Raw genomic sequence first — 17973 nt, 5'->3', positions numbered from 1 at the left:
TACAGGAAAATGCTATTTGTAGTTGAAATACCTCTTAACATGAAAGTGTTTTTCTTGCAACACAAAACAAAAAACTAGAGACAGAAGAATAATATAAAGTATTAGGCTAATGCACAAGCGCAGGGCTGCCAACGAATGGTATTAAACTCTACAACAAGACAAACATATTTAAAAGTTCCCTGGTTATCATAATGGCTCTTTCAGCCTCAAGGGTGGGAAAGCTTTGGACTAGCCTTTCACAGTAGTCCATATCAGAAAACCATCACAGAATTTGGTGCTGCTCAGCTTAGCGGGCAGGCAGTGTGTTGGATGAATATGGAGACTAATGGCAACGGTTCTGGTCCAGGCTGGTTGAAGCAGGCTTGCACGGCAGGAGCAGCTGTTTGGAATCTCCCATTCCTAGTGCTTGTAAATTTCAGTGGACAAAGTTCCCTGGATAAAAATGCTTCATTTTGAGTACAGTGGGATATTTTGACGACCATCAAAACAAGCAGTTCTAAAGAAAGAATTCAGAAGGAAAGCAGGTATTCCCAAAGATAAATACAGCCTGGTGAGACAAGGAGACTTCCACAACATATACAATGCTTATTTATCCTGTACATTTTGCATAGCTAATGTACTGTGTTCCATTTTGCTAATCAACTAACATCAAAGGGTCAAATTGCTCAGATAATCGAATCAAACTGCAAATTAGTTTATGACTTTCCCAATCCAGAAAGCCTCCTTAATATTAATAATATTACCCCCGTACTTTTACATAGACAGCATACAATACAATGTACTCTAAATATCTGAGTTTGAGGGCTCCTCAGCGCATTTTCTATGACAGCAAGCCAGACACAAGACCGGTAATCTAGCGGCGCTTCCGGATAATGCAGGTTTTGCTATATTGGGCAGGTCTGTGTCTAGATTTATTACTGCTGTATTATTTTGGTAATGGTCTAAAGTCACTTATCAATACAATATCCCAGTTGTATTCTGGATTATGGAGGGTATTAAGGTATATTCCAGTTGCTTTGTCCATTTATTTATTTATTTATTTACTAGACTGCAATGCAGTACAAACCTGTCTCTAATCCCTGACCGAGCAGTGTTGCTATGTGGGTGGATGCAGCTGAACATCGCCCACGACTTCTGCCTCTGGAAAACATTCATTTAGTAGTGCACAGACATGCTATACAACAGCATTGCAGCGTCCTGTCCAGTCAGGGTAGTCAACAGTTAAATACGTTTGAAGACACCAGGAGACAGTGCAAGAAGTGCCAGGGAACGTACCACTGCACTGACATCATTTCCTCCAGTAACTTGCAGCTTCAATATGGACCTCGCTCTTCCGGTATTTTTTTAAAAACTACGCTGGCCGAGGTGCTGAAAGCTGAGGTGAGTATAATTGACTGCTTCTGTGTTTGAATCTAGAACTTATAGTTAAACACCAACACAAATAAAACGACATTTAATTACTTTTTAAATGGGTCATTCTTATGTAGCTGAGACTACCATAGTAGACTAAAATAAGACGCGCTAAAACTGGTTAACAAAAATTAACTGGTTAACTAAATTATTATCACACTGCCGATCAATTAAGGAGTGTTTTTGAGGTGCTGTTTTTTGAGCTCATGTTGAGATACAGTTATCTAAAGCATTTAATGTAAAGTTATTTACCGTGCATGCCATTTTTACATTTTTTTTTTTGCAAAAAAATAAATTCTTGCATACTTTAAATACCGTAAAAACAAACAAACAAACAAAAAAAACAGTTTGAATAATTAAAAGAAAGGAAAAATGTTCACTTAAAAGGAGTATTTAGTACAGAAAGACATTGTCATCTGCTTTTACAAATCAAATGTGCCAAATGTTAAGCGGTAGAAGGAAATCTTCACGGAGCTCGAGCCCACTCTTCTTTATTTAAAAATAAAAAACCTAACATGGCTAAATTCTGCTGAGGCTGCTCAAAACAATGCCTCCACTTATTTATTTGAAATTACCCTCCTAATAACAGATTTATAGATACATAATCTCCCAACAATAAATAAATAAATAAAAGATCTGCTAATTACAAATAGAGTCAACACTGAGTAATAAAGCCCTGTTGTTATTTTTCTCTTAAAAGAACAACAATGCAGAACTACATAACCAAAAATCAATAAGGAAGTACAAATGCATTTAAACATCATGTGAGAAAGTATATTTAGCATTGTCTTATACCTTGCTCAAGAAGTTATAAAGGTTGAGTTCATGTATAACGTTTCAATGATTGGCTTAACACAATTGCTTTAGCAAGTTCAAATTCAGTTTATTTATCCAGGATAGTCTATTCAGCTCAAAGATAGTACCATTTATATGTTTACAATATGTGAATATATATATATATATATATATATATATATATATATATATATATATATATATATATATATATATATATATATATAGTGGTGAACATGACTTTTATTCTTTAAACTGGGTTTATCTAATAAACGGATGTTTCATTTTGTATCCAGTCTATTACAGGTTAATGGCAGACATGGAAAACATGTGTGATCCAATCAGAAGGGCTGTTTGCAATGGAGTGGCTGAGAATAACACCGTTGTTTTGGTTGTTGAGGATCATGGTCGTCAGATTCTGAATATCCTTCAAAATTTCAGAGAAGAGAATCTCTTTTTTGATTTCAGAATACTTGTAAAGGATGAAACCATCCTGTGCCACCGATGTGTCTTGGCAGCCTGCAGTGATTTCTTCAGGTAACACAATGTTAAACAAAGACATTTTCTGTAGACTGCTGTGTTATACAATATCTTATCGAGGTATGACACAGGCCCGGTTTTTGGGATGGAACCGCATAACAGTCTCGCGTTTTGATTGGTCCATGTCTGTCACATGAATATGTCGTCACACGAGTGGAAAAGCGTGCAGGCATTTTAACATTGTGATCAGATAGAGAGAGTGATCTGCTTTCCACAACCTTACCATTAAAATATAATGTGGTATTACACTGTACTGATATTACAAACTATGAGGAATTACTTTATATAAATTATCATGTTGTGCACGAATGTAAGAATTGGCTTTCTGTGGTGATGTACTTTTTTCTTTCAAGTAGCATATATCTATAATCGTTTTTGCGATATATTTTAATATAAAACATATACGCTATTGCAGTTTTGTTACAGGATACATTAGTTTATCTCTAATGTAATCACAGTTTTACATATAGACTGCCCCTGTTTTCATTTACGTCCCAAATTCTGGGGCGCTTTGCTTTTCAGATAATGTCCCAAATTCTGGGCCGCTTTGGTTTTTAGATAACGTCCCAAATTCTGGGCCGCCTTGGTTTTTAGATAACGTCCAAAATTCTGGGCCGCCTTGGTTTTTAGATAACATCCCAAATTCTGGGCAGCCTTGGTTTTTAGATAACATCCCAAATTCTGGGCCGCTTTGCATTTCCGAATTCAGCCCAGTTTTGGGGAATCAGCTGACAGCCGAGTTTCTAAGTCATGCATGCACAGTTTACCATAAACTGGATCGTGAATTCATTTGAGAGTAACCCTTAGTACATTAATCAAAGTTCATGTATTTTTTACTCTCCCCAGAAATCTTTTTTTTTTTTTTTTTTTTTTTAATGAAAAAAACAAAAATGTAAATGTTAAACGTATTTCTTATTACATGAAGAAACTACATTGCACTGAAATAGATACATGAAAATGAATTTAAGCAGTCGTTTTCCTTTATTAAAGGCTAATATTAAAACACATTTTTGGGAAGGAACATGGTATTCCGAAAAAAGGACATCTCGTTTTCTTATGTAACGTCCATCAATATATTGTAGTGTTTCAGGTTCTTTTTGGACAGAAATGAGACTGCAACTGTGAGTAGATGAAGGCCGTTTATTTTGACAATAATTAAATAATCACAAAATAAAATCATAAAGTGATGGTAAGGAGACTGGGAGTCGAAAGTGAAAATAAATGATTGTAGTAATTTTTCTTTTTCCCTACCCTTCCCAGTCTTTTCCCCGCCCCTCTTGTGCGCAAAACCTGAACTCCAATTCCCCTCCACACACGTGTACCACCATGCAACCCCTGCACGTACACACCACCATGCAACCCCTGCACGCACACACCACCAAGCAACCCCTGCACGCATACACCCACCATGCAACCCCTGCACGCACACACCACCATGCAACCCCTGCACGCATACACCCACCGTAGCAATTCTTTGCAAAATATATTTTTGGGTATTCAGCCCCATTCTTGTCTATGGCAGTGTTATAAAACACATTTTCAGGCATATCTATCGAACCCGAGTACGTAGAAACACCATTCAAAGTGATATAGACTCAGGGGAGCACCCCAAACCACCCCCTAAAAAGGTGTGGTGGTTCACCCAAAAACTCATGTCATGACGAAAAAATTCACTTTGCCAAGCCGTCCTGGCATTTGAACCATGAAAATGGTGACTCCTTGTGCGGGGCCCCATGGGGCCCCAACACAAAAAAAAAAATCAAGTTCCTAACCCCCACAGAACCCGAGATACGCCCTGTCAAAAATGTCCAAAAACTACCCTTTTCGGGGTCATATCTCCATGACCCTGGGGCCTAGAAATCGGGTTGAACTTCCTAGGGTCATGTTTGGGGGCCCTCTTTCACAGGGAGCCACCCGTTTTCAAATGCTACATTTTCAACAAATTTTCACATTTTCAGCATGATGGCATGTCAAGGTTGCATTTCCAATAGCTTTTGAGCTCCAGGTTGGCAAAAAAAGTCTAAACTGGTGTCCTTTCTAGCTGGGGACACATCGCTTGGAGGGATCGACAGGGGCCCCGAGGTGGACCTCCATACCGATTTTCAAGTCTTGGGGACCCCCGGAACCCGAGATACAGCACCCTGAAAAATGTCTATGGGAAATCCCATTATAAAACACCTTTGGGGCAACGCCCACCATCTGGCGGTGGGGTGGCGTATGAACCCGTGGCCGATGTCTTTCTTTAGCTAAGACTCTTGTGCACGCAAAGAATGTCCTTCTGAGTTTGTTGGCCCAGGGGTCGTGGAGATACGGGTACGATAAGAGACCACCCCCTTCCCTATGGCAAATCCCATTATAAAAACACCATCGGGGTAAGGCTCAGCTAATGGCGGTCGTGGGTCTTACGAACTCGAAGGAACCCATTTTCTTTAGCTAAGATTGTTGTGCATCTAAAAAGAGTACAGAAGCACCAATTTAAGTCCATTCCAAGTGTTTTGTGATCACAGTATCAGCCTGAGTGTATCGGAGCACAGTTTTGCACCAAAAGCGAGGGGAGGTGAAAAAAAGCACTATATACCCTATTCTTTAAGATATCACTTTGCAGTGCAAATTTGAGGAACGCAACCACTTAGCAACTTGCAAATTGGTACTGCAATTTAAAGGCCTGTAGTGTCAGACTGGTAGTCCCTAACTGATTCAAGTGTTTTTGGAATGTTTCCTGCAAAGACTGATTTATAAGAAAAAAAAGAGATTGACAAACAGCATTTTGCTTTATATGCAGAAACGGGCAACTACAAGAGGGTGTCAAACAAGCTGAGAATGTCCCAGGAGGCTACAGAGTACCTCTGAGTATGAATCCAGATGCTCGCAGTACCTGTTCTTAGATGTATGAAACCACTGTATCGCTGTATAACTGTATACCCTATAAATATCACTTTTTATTGTGTATTTGAGGAACACAACCAATTACAAACTTAATTTGAATTGCTGTGCTATCAGAATATCAGTGTATAACTTTGCTGGGTATTGCAGTGTATGCTGGGTATCAAAAGGCCTTCAAACTTTTACAAAAGGCCGTCAAAGTTACAAAAAAATAGGTGTGCTCCTAACCCAATACTTGTCTTTTTAATTCTGTGCACCCAAATACTTGTAGTTAAAAGTTTTAAGAATTAAGCTTACTGTTTGTTGTTCTGTCCTAAACCAGCAGTTTGTCACCCAGATTTATTAAATAAACTGGGGGGGGGGGGCTCATCAGATTATTCTCCATTTTATTGTAACTGAGGTACCATTCAGTTGAGCGAAAATTGTAAAGGGGTACTCGAGCTGAAACCTCCAGATAGAAGGGGTACAGTTTCAAAAAAAGGCTGAAAACCCCTTACCTACAGTATAAATGATCAGGAATAGATAAGGGAAATGCTGACTAATACAATACAATAGGATTTATTTGAAGTTGTTGAAGGGCACTGGTCTCTTAAACCCAGAAGTTCTGATAAACCCCTATGCCTCACTATATATTGATGGACATTACATAAGCAAATGAGATGACCTTTTTTTTGGTATACCATGTTCCTAAATGTTTTCTGAGGAGAGTAAAAAATACATTAACTTTGATTCATGTACTCTTAAATGAATTAACGGTCCAGTTTATGGTAAACTGTGCATGCATGACTTAGAAACTCGGCTGTCAGCTAAGCAGAATATCTCAAAAACTGGCCTGAATTCGAAAATGCAGAATTCGGAACGTTATCTGAAAACCAGAGCAGCCCAGAAATTGGGATGTTATCAAAGCGGCCCAGAATTTGGGACGTTATCTAAAAACCAAAGCGGCCCAGAATTTGGGACGTTATCTAAAAACCAAAGCGGCCCAGAATTTGGGACGTTATCTAAAAACCAAAGCGGCCCAGAATTTGGGATGTTATCTGCAAACCAAATCAGCCCAGAATTTGGGACATTATCTGAAAAGTAAAGCGGCCCAGAATTTGCGACGTAAATGAAAACAGGGGCAGTCTATATGTAAAACTGTGATTACATTAGAGATAAACTAATGTATCCTGTAACAAAACTGCAATAGCGTATATATGTTTTATATTAAAATATATCGCAAAAACGATTATAGATATATGCTAGAAAAAAGTACATCACCACAGAAAGCCAATTCTACTTTCTTGCATAACATGATAATTTATATAAAGTAATTCCTCATAGTTTGTAATATCAGTACAGTGTAATACCACATTATATTTTAATGGTAAGGTTGTGGAAAGCAGATCACTCTAGTCTATCTGATCACAATGTTAAAAATGCCTGCACGCTTTTCCACTCGTGTGACGACATATTCATGTGACAGACATGGACCAATCAAAACGCGAGACTGTTATGCGGTTCCATCCCAAAAACCGGGCCTGTGTCATACCTCCCATAACCAGGGACCTACCTAAATCGCGATTTCGCGGATTTCGCGGAAATCCTGAAATTGAGGGGTCACCGCGAAATTCACCTCTTAGGGGCCAATGCATACAAACAAGTACGGAGAGGAAAAAAAACAAAACTTGTTTAAATGAACTACTGCACAACGCAAGTGACGCAAACTACGTATCTTCCTTCTGTAGATAGCCCTTTTTGATTCCTTCACCGTCACGTGTGCATTGCACTTAAGCAAAAAACAAACAAAAAACATCCACAAGTAACATTTACAAAATAAATTCTCCAAAGCAGTTAACGTTCTTGTTTACTATTCAAATGACAAAGTTTTAATCAGCCTATCAGTGCGTCTTTACTGCTTTTATGTGACCTGTACTGTGCAGGAGGGGGCAGGACAAAGTCACTGCTGCATTGTTTTGATTTAGGTTGCTGAAATCTAGTTTTCAGCATTGGAGGTAAAATAGTAGAAATGGACGACAAAGAAAGCAAAGTATATTTCGGCTGATGATCGTTTCAAGATATTTCCCAAATAAACTACATGCAGACTGAGGTAATTGTTTTCCATATCTTAATGTGTATTTGGAGAAAATACGATCGATCGCTATTTAGCTTCAGAATCGCACATTAAACAAAAGGCTACTACAGAGGCTACTGAACAGAACGTAAAATAAACAGCTTTCAGAAACCAAACTGGAAAGTCAGCCCAGACAAGAAGTATTCCTGTCTGCAAGTTAAATCAGTACTAAAACGATCCAGCACAGCCACCTCGCTTCAACCTGCTGCTTACAGTTGGAATTTTAGACCCGAATAGCCACGTCTTCTTTGTTTTGACTCGGTACTAATAAAATAAATTCTTGGATGGGACAAATAACATGACAACGAACGTGCTGCACACATTGACTTTATTAAAGTATGCCAGATGCCCGCCCTTGTGTAACCCAGTTTTTGGGCTGTTTCTAATCGATTTCCACGTCTGTATAACTTGGCAAAGCTTTGCCTTATCTTCCAGCCAATTCAGTGGATGCAAAACGTGCAGTCTGTATGTGCAAGTCAACTGCAGGGGGATGCTGCATACTCGCCTTTAATAGTGTTCTGAAATACTGTCTACTTTGGTTTATTTAATGTTTAAACATGTCCGCGAAATGTCCGCAAAATCCTAATTTTATTCCGCAACATACCCGTGAAAAATACGTAAATTTACCGCGTTTTAAGTAGACCCCTACCTATAACTAATGTCCCTCACACTTTTAGCTGTTGATTAGATACAAAAGAAAGAAAGAAAGAAAGAAAGAAAGAAAGAAAAAACAAATATAGGGGTGTGCAGAGAATGTTATGTTTGACTTTCCCTTAAAGATCTGTAGCGCAATTACAATGGTTGGCCACCTGGTGTCACTATGTGCTGTGTCACAATCCCAATCAAATAAACCACAGTACAAATATCTAGTTTTCCCATCAGTTGCCCCATGAGTATGCCTTAAACCTGCCATGGAGGGAACATCATCTTAATATAGGGGCTAATAAAGCAGTCCATCCTCCATCTAAGCAACTATTTACTATAAGTTTTAACTGCTCTTAGTCGAACTTGCTCTTACTTATAATTTACTGTACTCCTTATTTTGCTCTTACTTTAATTTGATCTTATTGCACTTTCATAACTGCTGTTACCTGTATTATGATATACTGTAATGTTATATTTTATAATATGATACTTTGTATTGTGATACTTTGTAACAATTGTAAGTCGCCCTGGATAAGGGTGTCTGCTAATAAATAAATAAATAAATAAATAAATAAATAAACAATCACAATCCTTAGATACTGTCCACTGAAATAACACATTTCAGGCAAACAAACAAGCTATTTATCAAGATTAGGGACATAGTTGCTGGAAAGTCCCCTGGTGGCAGTGCTAGCTACTCATGGGAAGCTGCTGTGACATCTTGTGGTGCCGATACTAGCTTGTATCATACAACACCCCGACCCGATGCTGTGTTATCTATATACAGTACGCATCACACATGCAAAACCACAGCTTTCACAAACTGGATTTTTTTTAATGTTTCCACTATGAACAATATTGTGTTTCATCTAAGTACAGTACAATTATATTTTAACAGTGATTAAAGAATTGTCTTCAAAGATAATTTCAAGGTAAATTCTGAATATGTTAATGCATGATGTGTAATGTATATTTATCAGGTGTCTTATGTGGACAGATTTTTACTATAATTGTATGATGGGCCCCATGATTAACCATGCAGTAACATATTCTAGGTGTGTTTTACACACAAAAAAAACACTATCCATCACTCTGAAAGTAAAACAAAAAGTACATTTTTCCTTTTTCTAATGATGCCAGACAATATGCAAACATTTTCAGTAGGTATCATCATTTTGGTGTTTATAATTAAATTGTTCTTATATATTTCTCAGGGCCATGTTTGCAGTGAACATGAGAGAACGAGATGCTGGGAGTGTGACGATGAACAACTTGTCCCCGAAAGCCGTAAGGGCCTTTCTGGATTTTGCGTACACAGGGAAAACAGAGATCACAGAAGAAAATGTTGAGATGTTCTTCCAGCTGTCCTCCTTTCTGCAGGTTGCCATCCTTTCTAAAGCATGCAGTGGTTTTCTTATCAAAACTATTGACCTCACAAACTGCCTGCAGCTGCTCTCCCTATCAGAGGGCTATGGCTCTACCAGTTTGTATGATCATGCCCTGGATTTTGTGGTGCAGCACTTTCACTCACTAACAAAATCGTCCGATTTCCTGGAGATGAATGTTGAGATCCTGAAAAAATGTCTCAAAGCGGACAAACTCAGCGTTCCAGATGAAGAAACTGTCCTGAAAGTCCTTCTCCAGTGGACAAAGCATGATCTGGAGAACCGGCAAAAACTCTTTCCCCACCTGATCAAACTCATAAGACTGCATCAAATGCCCAAAGAGACTCTAGAGGACTTCTCGCGATCAGAGAGTCTGCTGGCCAGCAATATGGAGTGCACTGAGACCATTAGAGAGGTAACCCAAAGCCTTCAGGAGCTCAGCGGAATTTTTAATGACGCCCGGCCCTCTACAACTGACAAGTATATTTATGTCCACAAGACCGAAGAGAATGGAAAAATTCAGCACACCTTCTGCTACAATATTGAAACCGACCACTGGAAAGAGCTACCTAAGACCCATATTGTCGATCTCTCTGGTTCCAGTTTTGCCAGCTTTGGTGAAAAGCTGTTTGTGACCGGTGGTTGCAAAGGGAATTGCTGCAGGGCTGTGCGGGTGCATATTGCTGAATCTTTCCACGATGCCACAGATGAGACCTGGTGCTACTGCCCAGTCCAGAATGACTTATTTCTGGTCCCCCCGATGAAGAAACCTCGAACAATGCACACATCTGTCACAGCTTTAAATAACATCTACGTCATCGGTGGAAAGACTCGAGGACCACGGAACACCAAAAGCTTGTTAGACGTGGAGGTTTATAACCCTCTCAGTAAAGAATGGAAATCAGTGGGTCCTCTGCCGAGAGGTATTTACTATCCAGAAGCTTGCGCCTGCGAGAGTGTCATCTATGTTCTGGGTTCTGAACTGGAAACATCTGATATCTTCAACCCATCGCTGGACTGTTTCTTCAGGTACAATGCCAGTACAGACCAGTGGTCTGAGCTGGTTGCCGAATTTGGGCAGTTCTTTCATGCCACCTTAGTCAAAGCCGTGCCCGTAAACAACACCTTGTACATATGTGACTTGTCCACTTACAAAGTGTACAGCTTCTGCCCGGAAACATGCGTGTGGAAGGGGGAAGGATCTTTTGAATGTGCCGGCTTCAATGCAGGAGCCATTGGAATTGCAGACAAAATCTACATACTAGGAGGGGACTATGCACCAGATGAAATAACAGATGAAGTACAAGTGTATCACAGCAACCGGTCGGAATGGGAGGAAGTCTCACCAATGCCAAGAGCTTTAACAGAGTTTCATTGTCACGTGATGCAGTTTAACAGGTATCGAGACCCATGGAAATCAAATCCAGAAATGTAAAAAAAATATATATTTATATATATATACAGTATATATATATACAGTTGTAGTCAAAATTTTACATACCCCAATGGAAATTTAGAATTTCTATACGATTAGGATATTTGTCAATGAGCTTTGGCATGATTCTTTATTGATTTTTGACCATTCTTCAATGCAAAATTGTTCCAGTTAATTAAACTTCCGAAGACTAGTGCACAGCCTTCTTCAACTCATACCAAAGATTCTCAATCAGATTTAGATTGAAACTTTGACTAGGCCATTCCAGAACCTTGATTTTATTCTTCTTTAACCATTCTGAAGTAGATTTTAATGTGTGCTTTGAATCGTTGTTGTGTTGGAACGTCCAGTTGCGCTTCAAACCAAGTTTTGTAGCCGAGGGTTTCAGATGTTTGGCTAATATCTTTTGGTTTGCTATGGATTAAATTTTACCATGTATTGGAACTATATTGGAACTAAATTTCCTGTGCCATTAGAGGAAAAACAGCCCCATAGAAGGATATTACCACCTTCATGCTTGACAGTAGTTATGGTGTTCTTTTCTTTGTACGCCTCACCAGACTTTCTCCAAACGCAGCGACTATCAGCGTGACCAAATAGCTTGATTTTTGTTTCGTCACTCCACCAATCCTTTGACCAGAACTCATGTCCATCATTCAAATGCAATTTTAAAAACTTTAAGCAATTGTCCTTATGACGTTTTCCTAACAAGGCATTACAGGTTATGCCAGCTCTGTTTACGGAGCGATTGAGACCAGCACGCAGGCTGCATTCATTTTAATTAATTACAATAAATGGGAACATTGAAAACCTCCAGTTTTATTATTATTATTATTATTAGTTTATTTAGCAGACGCCTTTATCCAAAGCGACTTACAGAGACTAGGGTGTGTGAACTATGCATCAGCTGCAGAGTCACTTACAACTACGTCTCACCCGAAAGACGGCGCACAAGAAGGTTAAGTGACTTGCTCAGGGTCACACAATGAGTCAGTGACTGAGGTGGGATTTGAACTGGGGACCTTCTGGTTACAAGTCCTTTTCTTTAACCACTGGACCACACAGCCTCCTCAACACATAATAGAACCTTGTTTGAGGGACTATTTCTCCAATTTTCTCCAATTTTGCATTGAAGAATGGTAAAAAAAAATCACTGAAGAATCGTGCCAAAAGCTCATTGACAAATATCCTAATCATTTTTAAAAAGTTATTATTGCTAAAGGTGCCTCAGCCAACTATTAATTTCATTTTCCTTGTCAGAGTATGAATACTTTTGAATGAGCATTTTTGGAGTTTTGCAAAAATCTATTTCTTGTAATTTGTTTTCCTCATCCACAAAAGCAAAAGTTTTGCTACAAAAGATTTTTCCTAAAATTCTTTGTTTTTGAGAAATTTCGAGAAATTATAAATTTCCATTGGGGTATGTAAACCTTTGATTACAACTGTAACTGTAAATCTATTTGTAAATATACTTCAATGGAATGATTCCATGCATTCTAAATATGGTTGAACTAAAGGGATATAATCCCTGATATATGCCCTTAGAATCTTTGTAACCGCATCACAAGAACAAATCAAACAAGATCACTTCATCAGCTATTAACAAAATGTCGTTTAAAGTAAATTTCACCCTTTTTAATTATTATTATTATTTATTATTATTTATTTCTTAGCAGACGCCCTTATCCAGGGCGACTTACAATCGTAAGCAAATACATTTCAAGTGTTACAGTACAAGTAATACAATAAGAGCAAGATAAATACAATGACTTTGGTTCAAGCAAGTACAAGTGTGACAAAATACAATTCAATACTACAGCAGATAACAGTGACAGTGATAATTACATCAAGATATGATTAACTACAAAATACTACAGATTAAACACTTGGCAGATTACAGTACTCTGAAGTACAGGATTAAATGCAGATAAGAGCAAATAAAGCACAATTAAGGAAGGGTGATAGTGTCCCAGGGTAAAAACAGAGGAGTACCACAGGTGCTGTCTGAAGAGGTGAGTCTTAAGGAGGCGCCGGAATGTGGTCAGGGACTGGGTGGTCCTGACATCTGTAGGTAGGTCATTCCACCACTGCGGAGCGAGGGTGGAGAAGGAGCGGGCTCTGGAGGCAGGGGAGCGTATAGGAGGTAGAGCCAGTCTTCTAGTGCAGGCAGAGTGGAGTGGTCAAGTGGGGGTGTAGGGAGATTTGAGGGTCTGGAGGTAGCTGGGTGCAGTCTGGTCAAGGCATCTGTAGGCTAGTACAAGAGTCTTGAACTGGATGCGAGCGGTGATCGGGAGCCAGTGGAGCGAGCGGAGTAGTGGAGTAGCGTGGGCGAAGCGAGGCAGAGAGAACACCAGGCGAGCAGCAGAGTTCTGGATGAGCTGGAGCGGACGGGTGGCGGACGCAGGGAGGCCAGCCAGGAGGGAGTTGCAGTAGTCTAGGCAGGAAAGTACCAAGGCCTGGACCAGGAGCTGGGTGGCATAGTTGGTGAGGAAGGGTCGGATTCTTCGGATGTTGCTCAGGAAGAATCGGCAAGTGCGTGCCAGAGTGGAGATGTGCTGGGAATAAGAGAGGCAGGGGTCCAGGGTGACTCCGAGGTTCTTAGCGGAGGAAGAGGGAGAGAGTGTGGTAGATTCCAGAGGAACAGAAATAGAGAGATCAGAGGAGGGGGAGGAGGGGGGAAAGAAAAGGAGGTCAGATTTACAGAGATTGAGTTTGAGGTGATGCGAGTGCATCCAGGAGGAAATAGCAGACAGACAGGTAGAGATACGGGAGGAGATGGTGGAGTCAGAAGTGGGGAAGGAGAGGAAAATCTGAGCATCATTAGCATAGAAATGGTATGAGAAACCATAGGATGCGATGAGGGGGCCCAGGGAGCGGGTGTAGAGAGAGAACAGGAGAGGACCCAAGACTGACCCAATAAGATGTCAACTGAGGAATGGCTAAATCAAAACATCCTGGAAAATACGAGCACCTCTGTGATGTCTACAGTTGCTATAAGTAGTACAGAGAGAAGTACTGTCAGACAAACTGAAAAACCTTTTCAATAATAGCATTTTTAATAACTGCTTGATATCTGGAAATACTCAAATCAATTACCAAGGAAACGACTAATTATTATTATTATTATTATTATTATTATTATTATTATTATTATTATTATTATTACAATTGCATAATCTTTTTTTCAGATCTTTGTCCTTAGTTTATTTCCACGGAAGCATTTTTAATAACTGCACACTAATAATAATAATAATACTACTACTACTACTACTACTACTACTACTACTACTACTACTAATAATAATAATAATAATAATAATAATAATAATAATAATAATAATCTTTTTTCACAATCTTTTGTTCTCTGTTTATTCAAATAAAAGTATACAGTTTTAAAAACGCTGTTTTGTACACTCATTTTATAGAGAAGATCGTTATGGAGGACTATATTTATAGAACGTTCATTTAAGAGTGCTTATGTGGAAGGATACGTAAAAAAAAAGAAGGAAAACCTACATAAATTCAGTTAAAATCAATAAAAATGATAGTTAATTGTGCTGAAACATTGAAGTATATAAGCAATAAGACCCTCCACATCGGGCATTACCGGGCATTAGACGACCGTTTGGTTGTAATAGTGCCCTCGACTTCTCGTATAATGCCTGGTACTGACCTATGTGTTGGGTCTTATTGCTTACTTATAATGTTCTGTTTTAAAATCACAACACAGTGTTTTGCACAAATCCTAAACTTGAGTCTATTGTGGAGATAATGTAACTTTAATCACTGTTGCATCTGTGCTGGACAAAGCTTTAATTATTTATTTCATGTTATTGCATTTTTTGCATATATTGAACGCAGCTATATTGAAATAATAGACACTTTCCAGTAACAGCTGAATATGTATTTGATGTTGGCTAACAGGATGTAATAATAAGTTAGCCAGTTTACTGGCGCAGATATAGTTCAATGCTGCAGGGATTCACATCAGTAACACTGCACATACTTTACAATCTCCGAGCCATGCTTTTGATTCTGTTAACATTCCAGATGCCTACAAGCTTACCACAAGCTAAAGAAGTTAATGAGTAAGCAGCTTCAGGTTTCATGTTCTTAAGTTTGAGTTTTACTCTCCTGTTACCCTTTTATGATGTTTGCAATCAGTCTGAGTGGTTCTCAATGCCTTTACTCAAATACTGTGTTTGTTTGTTGTATTCTTTGAATAGTGAGGTGCATTTTCACTTCCGTTCGGGACCTGCTCTTCGATTCTTGTTGCCTGTCACAGATATTTGTGATGGAGGTTAGATCAGTCAACGTGTATTTATAAAAGTAAGAGGCAGCACCATCTAGTGAGATAGTGATTGGCCCCTTTGGATCAAGTTTCCTCTTGTTTTTCAAGCAGTACACTAGCTGTGCACTAGGTGGTGCTGGCACCAATAAAAAGACATTTGGGGTGATCTAGCATGCATTTCAAATGTTTATGGTAGGCAACTAACTATATAGTAGGGGGAGGACATTGTAGTCTATGGGTTTAAGAAAGTTGGTAACAGGACTACATCCCCCAGAATGTCATGGTTTGAAATTAGAGCTGGGATAATTATCACCTGGCTCTATATGATGAGGAACACCTGCCTGTAATTTAAGCAGGCAGGTATTTAAGCAGGTCAAAGTTGTAGGCTGTCTGTCCGCCTCTGGGTGTGAAACCTGTCAACAGACCTGTGACCCTGCATCCTTAAGTTAGGTTTTGTCTTGCTGGTTTGTGTTTATGAATAAATATACAGGCACCTGTTTTAACCATATCTGTGGTCCAGTGTACTTGTTCTACACTAAAAGACAGTGAAAAAGGTCCTGAAAGTAGCAAAGCAATCCCTATCTATCTATCTATCTATCTATCTATCTATCTATCTATCTATCTATCTATCTATCTATCTATCTGTATTCAGAAAAACACAATATTTTAGTAATTGCAATATAACTATTTAGGATGTTTACAAACATCACACAATGGTTATGGGGCTGTAAAAATAAATAAGGAAATGTAACCTATTATGTTATGTAACCTAGTGTGTTTTACTGTGGCATTAGACCTTCCAAAAAGACCTCAGAAACAGCTAGAAGAAGATCCAAGCATGTCCTTCATTGTTGAATTGAACAGCCCCGCTCCTTATTCCAGCCTGGTCTTCAATTGTTAATTGAACCTGGCTGTTCAGTTCATTGAGACCTTGTTGGAACCAGGTCCCGGATTGGAATGGAGTATCAGTGCACTCAAATATTAACACTAACTGCTTTTTTTCGACAACACTGTGACACCCTGCTGGCCTGGCACTCCATCATGCCATATAAGATGCCAAAGGAGGCCCACAATGCACTGACATAGTACGGTGCGGCATGTAGTTAAAATAGTGTTGATCAAACAATGTGGCATGGTTTTTAAAGGGTGAAAATACCTGGCCAGCACAATGTCACAATGACTACGATTAGTAAATGTAACCAATGTTTTGATTAGAGCTGATCTTGGACTTCCAAGTTTCATTACTGTAGTAAAGGCTACACTAAAAAAGATCAATGCAAAAAAATAAATGACCTAAACATGGGCAAAATTGCACAAGGATTCATTACATTACAAATATAACCTATGGTAGATCCATTAATTTAAGTAATGTTGTTGAAGCTGACACCCTGGGATCCTTCAAGAAGCTGCTTGATGAGATTCTGGGATCAATAAGCTACTAACAACCAAACGAGAAAGATGGGCTGAATGGCCTCCTCTCGTTTGTAAACTTTCTTATGTTCTTATGTTCTTATAAACTTTTCATCATGAATTTTCAACATGAACCAGGTTGGGAACCCCCCATCCTATATTAATTAAAAAAAAAAAAAACTTAAAATGTAAGAGAAGACTGTATAACAAAACATGCATTTGATAAACCATTTAAACAGCTTATCATAAACATTTGGATAGTGCTGTATCAATATTTAAAAAAAAAAAAACCAAAACAGAACACGGAAAGCATTTATTTTTACATTGAAATACTGTGCAGCAGATATGCAGTGGTTAAATGAAACCTTGTAACATTTAAATGCTGTGCAATGCTTTTACTGACAGTATTATGTTTCAGCGATCTACTTGCAACGTTTGCAATAAGATATATTCCTTGCATAGTACAGAAACTGTGAACATTTTAGCTGAGCAGATTACAATTTCTACACAGTAGTAATAGAGATAGAAAGAGGTAAAGGTTACACAGAACATGATAGTTTTGTTCTTAGCTGCATACATTGTTGTAAAAAGGGCCAATCTTTGGTGGTCTTTATCAGGTTCTGGCTCCTTTTTTTTTATCAATGTACAGACATGCCTACTGGTGCCGGCAAAGCTTATGCCCCATGTAGAAGAGGCAACCTACAGTATGCACACATGCATATTTCTCATTAAATTGCTCTCACATACTGTATCAAGATCAATACAAGACATGCTTCTTTAGAAGGAATCCAGGTAGCATTGGGCAGAGTCTTACTCCATGTAGGATTTCACAAGGAGCCACATGAGTAGCACAGTAATCAAGACGATCATGAAGTTCAGGAAGAGTTCTTGTGCGGATCGATCCATTTTGCCCTTTTTCGTGTGGGTGAGGCCTTGATCGGTGCACTCTCTGCAAGTTCAGTCGAATTATCTTGACAGTAGAAAGGATGGATTGTTCTGTGTCCCAGTAGAAATCCTGAAAGCAAACGTAATGAATATGAAATATTTCCTGGATGGATTTTGCTGC

The 17973-nt window shown here is 38.9% G+C and overlaps 1 protein-coding gene across 1 annotated transcript; it reads left to right on the top strand.

Annotated features, from left to right (window-relative positions):
• The first annotated feature begins 1036 nt into the window (after positions 1-1036).
• On the top strand, positions 1037-17721 carry LOC117972631 (kelch repeat and BTB domain-containing protein 3-like). The gene is made up of 3 exons (XM_059028519.1): positions 1037-1380; positions 2502-2742; positions 9601-17721. The coding sequence occupies exons 2-3, from the start codon at positions 2516-2518 to the stop codon at positions 11204-11206; spliced, it is 1833 nt and encodes a 610-aa protein (XP_058884502.1). The 5' UTR covers positions 1037-1380; positions 2502-2515; the 3' UTR covers positions 11207-17721.
• The last annotated feature ends 252 nt before the right edge of the window (positions 17722-17973 follow it).

The sequence above is a fragment of the Acipenser ruthenus genome, chromosome 8 (genome assembly GCF_902713425.1).
Source record: "Acipenser ruthenus chromosome 8, fAciRut3.2 maternal haplotype, whole genome shotgun sequence".
NCBI classification, from domain to species: Eukaryota; Metazoa; Chordata; class Actinopteri; order Acipenseriformes; family Acipenseridae; genus Acipenser; species Acipenser ruthenus.
Note: the sequence above shows the minus strand (reverse complement) of the source record. Positions and strands in the feature narration are given on the sequence as shown.